At 42.9% G+C, this 13,268-nt stretch overlaps 1 protein-coding gene across 1 annotated transcript in view; it reads right to left on the bottom strand.

The window, feature by feature from the left end:
• Positions 1-707: 707 nt before the first annotated feature.
• The window catches only part of TXNRD3 (thioredoxin reductase 3), a 69,628-nt gene continuing 57,067 nt past the window's right edge, over positions 708-13,268 (bottom strand). The window contains exons 14-16 of the mRNA XM_045494039.1: positions 4,155-4,250; positions 1,697-1,831; positions 708-1,482 (exon numbers count right to left, since the gene is read on the bottom strand). Of these exons, the coding sequence (XP_045349995.1) occupies positions 1,420-1,482; positions 1,697-1,831; positions 4,155-4,250 (294 nt within the window). The 3' untranslated portion in view covers positions 708-1,419. The remainder of the gene's footprint in view (positions 1,483-1,696; positions 1,832-4,154; positions 4,251-13,268) is intronic.

Below are 13,268 nucleotides of genomic sequence, written 5' to 3'. Positions count from 1 at the left end.
CAGGCAGTTATATTTATATCTTTCTCTCCCTAATAAAAAAAAAAAGCAACTCATCGGCCAGATCCTCTGTCAGGTCATTGGGTCCCTGTCCTCACTCCAGCCCTCTCTACTCCCTGCCTCCAGAGAGGGGGCCAAAATGTTCATCTACACATGGTGTTTCCCATCTTAAAATTTTTCTTTTAAATTTTTAACAAATGTTTATTTTTGAGAGAGAGACAGAGACAGAGCATGAGCAGGGGAGGGGCAGAGAGAGAGGAAGACACGGAATCTGAAGCAGGCTACAGGCTCTGAGCTGTCAGCACAGAGTGCGACGCGGGGCTCAAACTCAAAAGCAACGAGATCATGACCTAGGCTGAGGTCGGGCGCTTAACCGACTGAGCCACCCAGGCGCCCCTTAAAATTTTTATTTTAAAACATGTGCACAACTGTCCAATCCTGTGACAGTGGGCTCATGGCTGACGTCCTGTTCAAGAGAGCACTGCCTGCATCCCCTGTGTTGGGCTGCTCTGTGATGTGCTCCCCAAGAAAACAACAGATTTTCCACAAGGGCCTTGGATAGGCCCCCACTTCAAGGGCCTTTTAGACGTCGCCAGGTGTGCAGATTCAAATGGAGTCTCCTACCACCAAACTCACTTACTGCATTTGACCATAACTGGATACGGACTGAATCCTTTTCAACAGTTTCAAATTAGCTATATTTCACATAATCCAGTGTTGAAAACTTTTTAATATTACTCTTAAGATCAAGGTGGAGAAGAAATTAGAGCATGCCTCTGACAGGAGATGCTAATAAGTGAGGACTCCAAGGTTGTTGCCACCGGGAACCAGGACAGGGCGAGGCACGAGGCAGGGGTCTGACGGTGGGTAAAGTGTAGGTAAGACTGAAACCTACATAGCGGGCACGAGTTTCTACTAACGCACCCGGGCCCCACAGCCAGCTCCTCGAAGGCATTTCCAGGACACCCCCCATCAGCCACCACGCGGAATCCCAGGCCCACGTACTGAAGGCTTGCTATGTTGTAGTCCGTTTCGTAACTCAGAAGATACTTTCACGGGAACCACAAAGCCAGGGGATAAAACCGGCAGCCACCTGGAAAAGCTAACTTGGATCCTTTGTGCGCTTGCAAGGTCCTTCAGAGGGAAACTCGATTCTGACGTGGAAGACCATCGGCCTTAGCTCACCTCACATCGGGCTCCGAGCTAAGACGTCAAGGAGGCAGCCTACCTGCCTCTCCCAGCCAGCCGAGGCCGCGGAGCACACGCCCGCTGCTGTCTGGTCTCCTCGTCTTTCCCATCTCTGTGCTGGTCCCGCGCAAGAGAGCAGGTGCATCAGCACGGACTCACTGTACGGGAGGGCATTCTTATCTGTGACAGGAATGGGGATGGGACAAGGAAAACCAAACAGCAGCGGGGCTAGCCTCAGCAGCCTTTCTGAGTGATGTCCAGTCCCGACGACTTGGTGATTTCCAAAGTCGTAAACACCTGTTCGAAAGGAAGAATGCCAAACACATTTATATTTAGCCATCGATGTTTTAGTATTGCTTTTAAGAAAGCACATTTTGAATAGTACATCGACGTTAACCTTTAAAATATGCAAAGCAGTTACTAATACAAAATCTTTCTGACAATGTGCTTTATAGTAGTTTTTCAAATGACACCAGTTGAAATCAATAAACACACAAACCTATCTCCGTACCTCACCACACGTGGGATGAATTCCAATGGTGTCATCGAGTAGCTGTTTTGTGAGCCCACATTTCATTGCAGCCGCAAATCCTTGGGTGACCTCACCAGCATTTGGTCCAAGAACATGGAATCCTATCACCCGATACTTTAATATGCAAGCATAAGAAAGAGAAGCCCTGTAGGTTAATGGTCTGAACAGGAATCTATTTATTGCAAGTTCACAGTTAACATTTACAGCATCTACAGAAAAAGAACTCTAATGCTGAACTGAGCAGAGAACATTATCATGAAACTGAACCACTGTAAGAATCTGTTAAATGAGCCAGTAAATGCACATCCAGAGTTAATTTGCACTCAAATTTACTAGAACAAGCAATTTACCCACTGCATGAAGGAGTTCATTAGTATGATGTAAATTTCCAAATTATGCTGAGATAGTGCTAAACAGCAACATAACAAATCTGAATTAAAGTCCAACGCTAGAATAATTCTAAGACAGCAGGTTACCCCGCTCCTAACATAACTAAGCGGAGATCAAGGAGTGGCCAGCACAGGGCTTTGCCCAGTCCTGCGTGTAGGGAGGGGCACGAGCAGACCCACCAAGACAGGAAGCAAGATTCAAACTGTCCTTTGGCCGATGTTTTTTTCATCAGACTCTTCTCTTCAATAGTGACCGTGAACAACAGATAAGGAGAGAGAAGGCAGAAGGGTCTCTGCCCACCGACATCCGGAGAAAGTGCAAAGAGCATGCGATCTCCTGCACATCTACTGGTGGATGGTCACAGAAGGCGGCGTTTCTCAGGGGGCAGGCCGTCAGAGGCCACGGGAGTGGGGGTGAGGAGTGGACTTCTCAGGGCCCCACGGAACTGGGGATCTCTGAGATGGTGCACTGCGCAGCAAAGTGGGGAAGGGGGAGCAGCCCAGAGCGACGAGAGACGTCTGACGGAAATCTCCACTTAAAAATGAAAACGAAGACAGGTCTGTGAAAGGGAAAACCTTGTTCACAATTTTCACCATACAGCCACAGTAAGGGAGCAAGTACGAGGGCCATATTCTAGAAACAGCAATTTGGGAAGGAGTAAAAGGAGGGGCAGGGGACAGAGCAGAAGGCGTCCAAAGAGGGGTCGACAGATGTTGAAATTCTGCCCCAGGCCCAGCAGTCAGAAACCACAGGCGGCTCCTGGCTTCAGCAGGAGCTCTACCAATGTGACCCCAATCCCACTCACGTAGGCAGCAGTGGCGCGTGCAGACCATCTCTGCCTGCTCCCTTGGGAAAGGCCACCCACCGCTGGGAGGACAGTAAGCTCCATCACTCACGTCCAGAGTCACAACAAGCACCACACAACTACCACCGCCCCCGGGCGGTGAATGTGAATGTGAATGTGTCACAGCCCCGGGGCGTTTCTGGAGACTTCTGACCAGCATCCCCCTCACCTCCCTGCACGCCTCTGCAAGGACCAAGGGACTAAGTTCTGGAGTTCCGGCTGACTTCACCTCAGGCACTGGGGCACATGCGAACTGGCCATGAGCCTGTGACACCTGTTTTCTGTTAATGCTGAGAACCAGATGGATCCAGACACGTGGACTTAAACAAGAAGATGATGGTTACTTTGTAAACTTCGTACAAACATCACTTGTTGCTGTTCCTATTTATCTAATTTTGTTTTCTCTCCAAGATTATAAATTCTTAAAAAGGGAGAGACCAAGTCCTACTGCCTTCTGCACTCAGCCTTTATTTACAAGTCGTAAATAAACTGCTTTCAGTTATCAATTCTAACTCATCTCTGTTAACAGGGAAGAGACTCCAATGGCCGGCTCTCCACCTGACAGATTCTTCTTTAATGAAAGCTTTCATTAGGAATCAGTTAATTGACTAGCTTTCAGGGGCGCCTGGGTGGCTCAGTCGGTTAAGTGTCTGACTTTGGCTCAGGTCATGATCTCGCTCATGGTTCATGAGTTCAAGCCCCGCGTCGGGCTCTGTGCTGACGGCTCAGAGCCTGGAGCCTGCTTCGGATTCTGTGTCTCCCTCTCACTCTGCTCCACCCCCTCTCAAGCTCTGTCTCTCAAAAATAAATACACATTAAAAAAAATTTTTTTTTTAATTACCTAGTTTTCACTTCATGCAAGCATTGCTTTCTAAATGCTTCTGATACACATCCAGCTTATAAACTGCACATAAACACACACATCCTACATTTTATTCATTGATAACCAAAACTTTCATAGATCTCTGGTTCTACACTGCCAAATTAGACAGCGCTGGAAAGAGACAGCTTTCAGTGATTTTGTTTTTCTGAAGGTATTAGTGAGCCACTTGTTCAGCCTCTACAAATACATCAACGGGGTAACCGTTTGAAGGATTTCTGCCTTGCCCTGAAAGCCATCTTTAAAGACGATTCAAACCCAATCCTAGATTAAAAGCTACAGTTTAAAATGACGGCTTTTTAGCTTCCAAGCGTATTACGTACATTGTCGAATTTATTGCAAATTATCTTTGCGTAGCAAGTATTGTTGTCCCTGCCAGCCACTGTCCACTCGAGAGGCCAGAAGAAGGTATGATACACCTGCAAGACATGGGAGACAGAGGCCAAGGTTAGTGTCTGTGAAAGCCACTCCCTGATACGTTCTTCAATGACATAAAGACGATAATGTCTGTAGCAGCTTTCAGAAAGTTCAAGGTTCACTTTGCAACAACGCAGATGGAACTAGACGGTATTATGCTAAACGAAATTAGTTGGAGAAAGACAAATATCATATGACTTCACACTCATATGAGGACTTTAAGATAAAAAAACAGATGAACATAAGGGAAGGGAAGCAAAAATAATATAAAAACAGGGAGGGAGACAAAACACAAGAGACTCTTAAATATAGAGAACAAACTGAGGGTTGCTGGAGGGGTTGTGGGAGGGGGGATGGGCTAAATGGGTAAGGGGCATTAAGGAGGACACTTGTTGGGATGAGCACTGGATGTTATACATAGGGGATGAATCACTGGAATCTACTCCCGAAATCATTATTGCTCTATACGCTAACTTGGATATAAGTTAAATAAATAATAATTAAAAAAAAAAAGTAATTGCAAGTTTGATGATCTCAACTTTGTGTCTGATGGGAGCACCTGGGCCACAGCTCCTAAAATACCAACTACACAAGTGTGTGGGCCTCTTCCCCCCGCCCCCCACCTTGGCTCAGCTGTTAGTCCAGAAAACTCTCCTAATTAACTAAACTCAATTTTCAAACAATGATAGCATGCTACTCTCCAGGGCAATGCAGCAGGCCCTGGTCACCTGAGAAAGTAAATAAAGACTTCGATTCTGCTTCAGTGAATTTACAGCCTGCCTACAAGGTTCACAGTGACCCCAAATGTAGGAAAAACAGAAGAAATGAAATCGTCCCAGCCGCTCAAGGATATTCAGAACACAACCTTTGCTCCTTGAGAGCTGTCACTCCAAGCACTCTGCGCGCACCTCTAAGGTTCCCCCATCTGGCTCGGTCAGCGAGGAACCAGGACGAGGACCACATGCCCTGCTCTCACGGGGGCTACGTCTCCCCAGCCTGCTCCTTCTAATCGCTCCATACAGAAGGCGATGGATTATCATCAGCTGTCAGGATAAGAAATGTATTCCCAAGTAAAATCCACAATGGAAGGATTTAAGTACGGATTCTTTGTCCTTTAATAAGATGACGTATTTTATATTTTGAATAAGGTCTTTAGTGTTTTATAAAAATGATATAAGGTTATCACAATAATGCAGTGCAGAAAGTCACTAAGTGAGAAAAAAAAACAAAACAAATCCATCTCCCAGAAATAACTATTTTAAATGCTAGGGAAGTATCAACTGTTGGTGCACAGGTAATAATGATGAAATTTTTATTTGAAAGATATAGAACATAGTTACTTGTAATAAAAAACGTTAGATTTGGGGTGCCTGGGTGGCTCAGTCGGTTTAGCATCCGACTTCGGCTCAGGTCACGATCTCACAGTTTGTGTATTCGAGCCCCGTGTCAGGCTCTGTGTCTGAGAGCTCGGAGCCTGAAGCCTGCTTCGGATTCTGTGTCTCCCCCTCTCTCTGCCCCTCCCCTGCTCATGCTCTGTGTCTCTCTGTCTCTCTGTAATAAATAAACGTTAAAAATAAAATAAATAAAAAACGTTAGATTTAACTTGTATCTAACAGAAGAAAAAAAACCTCTCCCACACATTTTATTTATTTAAAAATTTTTTTAACGTTTATTTTATTTTTGAGAGAGAGAGAGACAGATAGAACTCGAGCAGGGGAGGGGCAGAGAGAGAGGGAGACACAGAATCCCAAGCAGACTCCAGGCTCCAAGCTGTCAGACACAGAGCCCGACGTGGGGCTCAAACTCACAAACCATGAGATCATGACCTGAGCCGAAGTCAGACGTCCAACTGACTGAGCCACCCAGGCGCCCCATTTTATTATTTTTTTAACGTTTATTTATTTTGAGAGAGAGCATGTGTGCATGCAAGAATGTGAGGGGGAGGGGCAGAGAGAGTGAGAGATTAAGAGCGAGAGAGAGAAAGAGAGAGAAGAAGGGAGAGAATCCCCAGCAGGCTCTGCGCCATCAGCACAGAGCCTGACGCCGGGCTTGATCTCATGAACTGTGAGAGCATGACCTGAGCCAAAATCAAGAGGAAATCAAGTGTCTGATGCTCAACCGAGCCACCTAGGCACCCCTCCCGCGTATTCTATCACAAACTTTTCAATCTCTGTGGCTATCTGGAAGAGAAGATAAATGTTTCATAACCTCAAGATAGTAGTTCCTAAAATACAGGCTGAGAAGAGAGACGATGAAAACTCTGGGGTTTTAAACAAGATTTGCCCAACTGCACGCTTGTTTCTGATTCGTCCTATGCCGCCCGCTGTAGGGATTACGGGGGTGTGCACTGACGCGTCCCACTGCCCTCTCGTTCTTTCTCGGGTTTTTGCTCCGTTTTTTTCCTTTTGGTACTTTGAAGATTTTTATTTTATTTAAGTCTTTGGTCCTCCTGGTTCAAAGCGGGTGTGAAGTATGGATCTAACTTTACTTTTCTCCTGAATGGCCATCCACTTATTCCAACACCCTTAAATAATTTAAGATAAAACACCACCTTTACCATGCTTGAATTCTTCTAAGCATCCAAATCAATTTCTGGGTTTCATATTCTGTTCCGCTCATCTTTCTGTCCATCTGTATGTCACTATGGCATGATTTTAATTACTGTGCTGTATGATCAAGTTTAATATCTAGTAGGCTCATCTCCCTGCTCCTCTCCTTATTCAGAATCTGTTATTGCTTTTCCCTTTTAAGTTTTACTTTTTTATCAAATTATGCACAGTTATTAGGCATGATTAAAAAAATTTTTTTAATGTTTATTTATTTTTGAAGGGGAGACAGACAGACAGACAGAGCATGAGCAGGGGAGGGGCAGAGAGCAAGGGAGACACAGAATCTGAAGCTGCCTCTAGGCTCTGAACTGTCAGCATAGAGCCCGATTCGGGGCTCGAACTCATTAGCTGTGAGATCATGACCTGAGCTGAAACCAAGAGTCGGGACGCATAACCAACTGAGCCGCCCAGGCGCCCCAGGCATGATTTTTGACACACTCTCTCTGCCCCCATGCCCAAATCAATCAATCAGAGGCAACCACTTCCACTTCTTTTACTTCTTTTATTTCCCTCCTTGTTTCCAAATAAAATGCTTCTGTTGCTATTCCTCGAGTTTTCTAGTTTAGGCTTTATTTACTGACTTGCCTCTACTGAAGAGGAGGACTTAACTCCCTTTCTTCCCCAGCCCCTACCACTCACTGGACATCCTTCCTGTCCCACCCTCCACCCTTCCTCCCTCCTCCCAATTACAGTTATATTCGCAGCTAGATCAGTATCGTACTTCCTTTACTAGGTAAAGCTGTTCACGGACAACTGGATATTCACATGCAGAAGAATGAAGTTGGATCCCTACTGTGAATCATATGCAAAAATTAACTCAAAAGGATCAAAGATCTAGGTGTAAAAGCTAAAAGTTTTTATAAAACTCTTAGAAGAAAACAAAAGTATAAATTTTCATGACTTTGGATTGGGCAATAGTTTATTCAATGTGGTATCAAAGGCAAACAAAACAAGATGAACTGGATTTCATCAAAATGAAAGACTTTTGAGCTTTAAATAATTTTTTTAATGTTTATTTATTTTTGAGAGAGAGAGAGAGAGACAGAGCATGAGTGGGGATAGGGCTGAGACAGAGGGAGGGGCAGAGAGAGAGGCAGACACAGAATCCAAAGCAGGCTTATCTTTCTGACAATTTTGTCTTCATATATTTTTGGGCTGTATATGTTTATACCTGTTACATATTTTAGCTGTATTAAATTTTTAAAAATGTTTTAATGTTTATTTTTGAGAGAGAATGAAAGAGAGTGTGAGTGCAGGAGGGTCAGAGAGAGAGGGAGACACATTATACGACAGGCTCCAGGCTCTGAGCTGTCAGCACAGAGCCTGATGTGGGGCTCAAACTCACAAACCATGAGATCATGACCTGAGCCAAAGTCGGGACGCTTAACCGACTGAGCTACCCAGGAGCCCCGCTGTATTGAATTAAAAAATTTTTCTTTTAATATTTATTTATTTTTGAGAGACAGAGCATGAGTGGGGGAGGGACAGAAAGAGGGAGGGACAGAAAGAGGGAGACACAGAATCTGAAACAGGCTCCCGGCTTTGAGCTGTCAGCACAGAGCCTGATGCAGGGCTTGAACTCAGGAACAGTGAGATCATGACCTAGGCTGAAGTCAAATGCTTAACCAACTGAGCCACCCAAGCGCCCTACGTATTGAGTTTTTAAATCAATATATAAATCCTTTCTCTACTGTAAACTTTTTCTTTTTTCTAATGTTTTATTTTAGTTTTGAGGGAGAGAGACGGAGTGTGAATGGGGGAGGGACAGAGAGCGAGGGAGACACAGAATGTGAAGCAGGCTCCAGGCTCTGAGCTGTTAGCACAGAGCCCCACACAGGGCTCGAACCCACGAACTGTGAGATCATGACCTGAGTCGAAGTCTGATGCTTAACTGACTGAGCTACCCAGTGCCCCTCAATTGTAACCTTTTTAATTTAAATTATATTTTGTCTGATAATAATAATAATAAAGCTCACTTTTTGTTATTATTTGCATAGAATATCTTTTTCTATCCTTAACTTTCAATCTATATCTTTATATCTGCAGAAAGTCTCTTTAAACAACATATAGAGATCCTATTTTTTTAATGTTTTATTTTTTTTTTGAGAGAGAGAGAGAGAGAGAGATAGTAAGCGGGGGAGGGGCAGAGAGAGAGGGGGATAGAGGACCCAAAGCAGGCTCTGAGCTTTCAGCCATGAAACTGATGTGGGGCTCAAACTCCAGAACTGTGAGATCATGACTTGAGCTGATGTCAGACGCTCAACCCACTGAGCCACCCAGACGCCCCTAGATCCTATTTTTTAAGCCAAATCTGACAAACTGTCTTTTAATAGCACACCTTCATCCATTTACTTTTAACATGATTACTGATAAAGGAGAACTTATTTATTTATTTATTTTTAATAATATATGAAATTTATTGTCAAATTGGTTTCCATATAATACCCAGTGCTCATCCCAAAAGGTGCCCTCCTCAATACCCATCACCCACCCTCTCCTCCCTCCCACCCCCCATCAACCCTCAGTTTGTTCTCAGTTTTTAACAGTCTCTTATGCTTTGGCTCTCTCCCACTCTAACCTCTTTTTTTTTTTTTTTTTTCTTTTTTCCTCCCCCTCCCCCATGGGTTCCTGTTAGGTTTTTCAGGATCCACATAAGAGTGAAACCATATGGTATCTGTCTTTCTCTGTATGGCTTATTTCACTTAGCATCACACTCTCCAGTTCCATCCACATTGCTACAAAAGGCCATATTTCATTTTTTCTCATTGCCACGTAGTATTCCATTGTGTATATAAACCACAATTTCTTTATCCATTCATCAGTTGATGGACATTTAGGCTCTTTCCATAATTTGGCTATTGTTGAGAGTGCTGCTATGAACATTGGGGTAAAGTGCCCCTATGCATCAGTACTCCTGGATCCCTTGGATAAATTCCTAGCAGTGCTATTGCTGGGTCATAGGGTAGGTCTTTTTTTAATTTTCTGAGGAACCTCCACACTGCTTTCCAGAGTGGCTGCACCAATTTGCATTCCCACCAACAGTGCAAGAGGGTTCCCGTTTCTCCACATCCTCGCCAGCATCTATAGTCTCCTGATTTGTTCATTTTGGCCACTCTGACTGGCATGAGGTGATACCTGAGTGTGGTTTTGATTTGTATTTCCCTGATAAGGAGCGACGCTGAACATCTTTTCATGTGCCTGTTGGCCATCCGGATGTCTTCTTTAGAGAAGTGTCTATTCATGTTTTCTGCCCATTTCTTCACTGGGTTATTTGTTTTTCGGGTGTGGAGTTTGGTGAGCTCTTTATAGATTCTGGATACTAGCCCTTTGTCTGATATGTCATTTGCAAATATCTTTTCCCATTCCGTTGGTTGCCTTTTAGTTTTGTTGGTTGTTTCCTTTGCTGTGCAGAAGCTTTTTATCTTCATAAGGTCCCAGTAATTCACTTTTGCTTTTAATTCCCTTGCCTTTGGGGATGTGTCGAGTAAGAGATTGCTACGGCTGAGGTCAGAGAGGTCTTTTCCTGCTTTCTCCTCTAAGGTTTTGATGGTTTCCTGTCTCACATTCAGGTCCTTTATCCATTTTGAGTTTATTTTTGTGAATGGTGTGAGAAAGTGGTCTAGTTTCAACCTTCTGCATGTTGCTGTCCAGTTCTCCCAGCACCATTTGTTAAAGAGGCTGTCTTTTTTCCATTGGATGTTCTTTCCTGCTTTGTCAAAGATGAGTTGACCATACGTTTGTGGGTCTAGTTCTGGGGTTTCTATTCTATTCCATTGGTCTATGTGTCTGTTTTTGTGCCAATACCATGCTGTCTTGATAATGACAGCTTTGTAGTAGAGGCTAAAGTCTGGGATTGTGATGCCTCCTGCTTTGGTCTTCTTCTTCAAAATTCCTTTGGCTATTCGGGGCCTTTTGTGGTTCCATATGAATTTTAGGATTGCTTGTTCTAGTTTCGAGAAGAATGCTGGTGCAATTTTGATTGGGATTGCATTGAATGTGTAGATCGCTTTGGGTAGTATTGACATTTTGACAATATTTATTTTTCCAATCCATGAGCAGGGAATGTCTTTCCATTTCTTTAAATCTTCTTCAATTACCTTCATAAGCTTTCTATAGTTTTCAGCATACAGATCCTTTACATCTTTGGTTAGATTTATTCCTAGGTATTTTATGCTTCTTGGTGCAATTGTGAATGGGATCAGTTTCTTTATTTGTCTTTCTGTTGCTTCATTGTTAGTGTATAAGAATGCAACTGATTTCTGTACATTGATTTTGTATCCTGCGACTTTGCTGAATTCATGTATCAATTCTAGCAGACTTTTGGTGGAGTCGATCGGATTTTCCATGTATAATATCATGTCATCTGCAAAAAGCGAAAGCTTGACTTCATCTTTGCCAATTTTGATGCCTTTGATTTCCTTTTGTTGTCTGATTGCTGATGCTAGAACTTCCAGCACTATGTTAAACAACAGCGGTGAGAGTGGGCATCCCTGTCGTGTTCCTGATCTCAGGGAAAAAGCTCTCAGTTTTTCCCCGTTGAGGATGATGTTAGCTGTGGGCTTTTCATAAATGGCTTTTATGATCTTTAAGTATGTTCCTTCTATCCCGACTTTCTCAAGGGTTTTTATTAAGAAAGGGTGATGGATTTTGTCAAAGGCCTTTTCTGCATCGATTGACAGGATCATATGGTTCTTCTCTTTTTTTTTGTTAATGTGATGTATCACGTTGATTGATTTGCGAATGTTGAACCAGCCCTGCATCCCAGGGATGAATCCCACTTGATCATGGTGAATAATTCTTTTTACATGCCATTGAATTCGATTTGCTAGTATCTTATTGAGAATTTTTGCATCCATATTCATCAGGGATATTGGCCGGTAGTTCTCTTTTTTTACTGGGTCTCTGTCTGGTTTAGGAATCAAAGTAATACTGGCTTCATAGAATGAGTCTGGAAGTTTTCCTTCCCTTTCTATTTCTTGGAATAGCTTGAGAAGGATAGGTATTATCTCTGCTTTAAACGTCTGGTAGAACTCCCCTGGGAAGCCATCTGGTCCTGGACTCTTATTTGTTGGGAGATTTTTGATAACCAATTCAATTTCTTCGCTGGTTATGGGTCTGTTCAAGCTTTCTATTTCCTCCTGATTGAGTTTTGGAAGAGTGTGGGTGTTCAGGAATTTGTCCATTTCTTCCAGGTTGTCCAATTTGTTGGCATATAATTTTTCATAGTATTCCCTGATAATTGTTTGTATCTCTGAGGGATTGGTTGTAATAATTCCATTTTCATTCATGATTTTATCTATTTGGGTCATCTCCCTTTTCTTTTTGAGAAGCCTGGCTAGAGGTTTGTCAATTTTGTTTATTTTTTCAAAAAACCAACTCTTGGTTTTGTTTATCTGCTCTACAGTTTTTTTAGACTCTATATTGTTTATTTCTGCTCTGATCTTTATTATTTCTCTTCTTCTGCTGGGTTTAGGCTGCCTTTGCTGTTCTGCTTCTATTTCCTTTAGGTGTGCTGTTAGATTTTGTATTTGGGATTTTTCTTGTTTCTTGAGATAGGCCTGGATTGCAATGTATTTTCCTCTCAGGACTGCCTTCGCTGCGTCCCAAAGCGTTTGGATTGTTGTATTTTCATTTTCGTTTGTTTCCATATATTTTTTAATTTCTTCTCTAATTGCCTGGTTGACCCACTCATTCGTTAGTAGGGTGTTCTTTAACCTCCATGCTTTTGGAGGTTTTCCAGACTTTTTTCTGTGGTTGATTTCAAGCTTCATAGCATTGTGGTCTGAAAGTATGCATGGTATAATTTCAATTCTGGTAAACTTATGGAGGGCTGTTTTGTGACCCAGTATATGATCTATCTTGGAGAATGTTCCATGTGCACTCGAGAAGAAAGTATATTCTGTTGCTTTGGGATGCAGAGTTCTAAATATATCTGTCAAGTCCATCTGATCCAATGTCTCATTCAGGGCCCTTGTTTCTTTATTGATCGTGTGTCTAGATGATCTATCCATTTCTGTAAGTGGGGTGTTAAAGTCCCCTGCAATTACCACATTCTTATCAATAAGGTTGCTTATGTTTATGAGTAGTTGTTTTATATATTTGGGGGCTCCGGTATTCAGCGCATAGACATTTATAATTGTTAGCTCTTCCTGATGGATAGACCCTGTAACTATTATATAATGACCTTCTTCATCTCTTGTTACAGCCTTTAATTTAAAGTCTAGTTTGTCTGATATAAGTATGGCTACTCCAGCTTTCTTTTGGCTTCCAGTAGCATGATAAATAGTTCTCCATCCCCTCACTCTCAATCTAAAGGTGTCCTCAGGTCTAAAATGAGTCTCTTGTAGACAGCAAATAGATGGGTCTTGTTTTTTTATCCATTCTGATACCCTATGTCTTTTGGTTGGCGCA

The sequence above is a fragment of the Leopardus geoffroyi genome, chromosome A2, assembly GCF_018350155.1.
Source record: "Leopardus geoffroyi isolate Oge1 chromosome A2, O.geoffroyi_Oge1_pat1.0, whole genome shotgun sequence".
Lineage (NCBI taxonomy): Eukaryota > Metazoa > Chordata > Mammalia > Carnivora > Felidae > Leopardus > Leopardus geoffroyi.
Note: the sequence above shows the minus strand (reverse complement) of the source record. Positions and strands in the feature narration are given on the sequence as shown.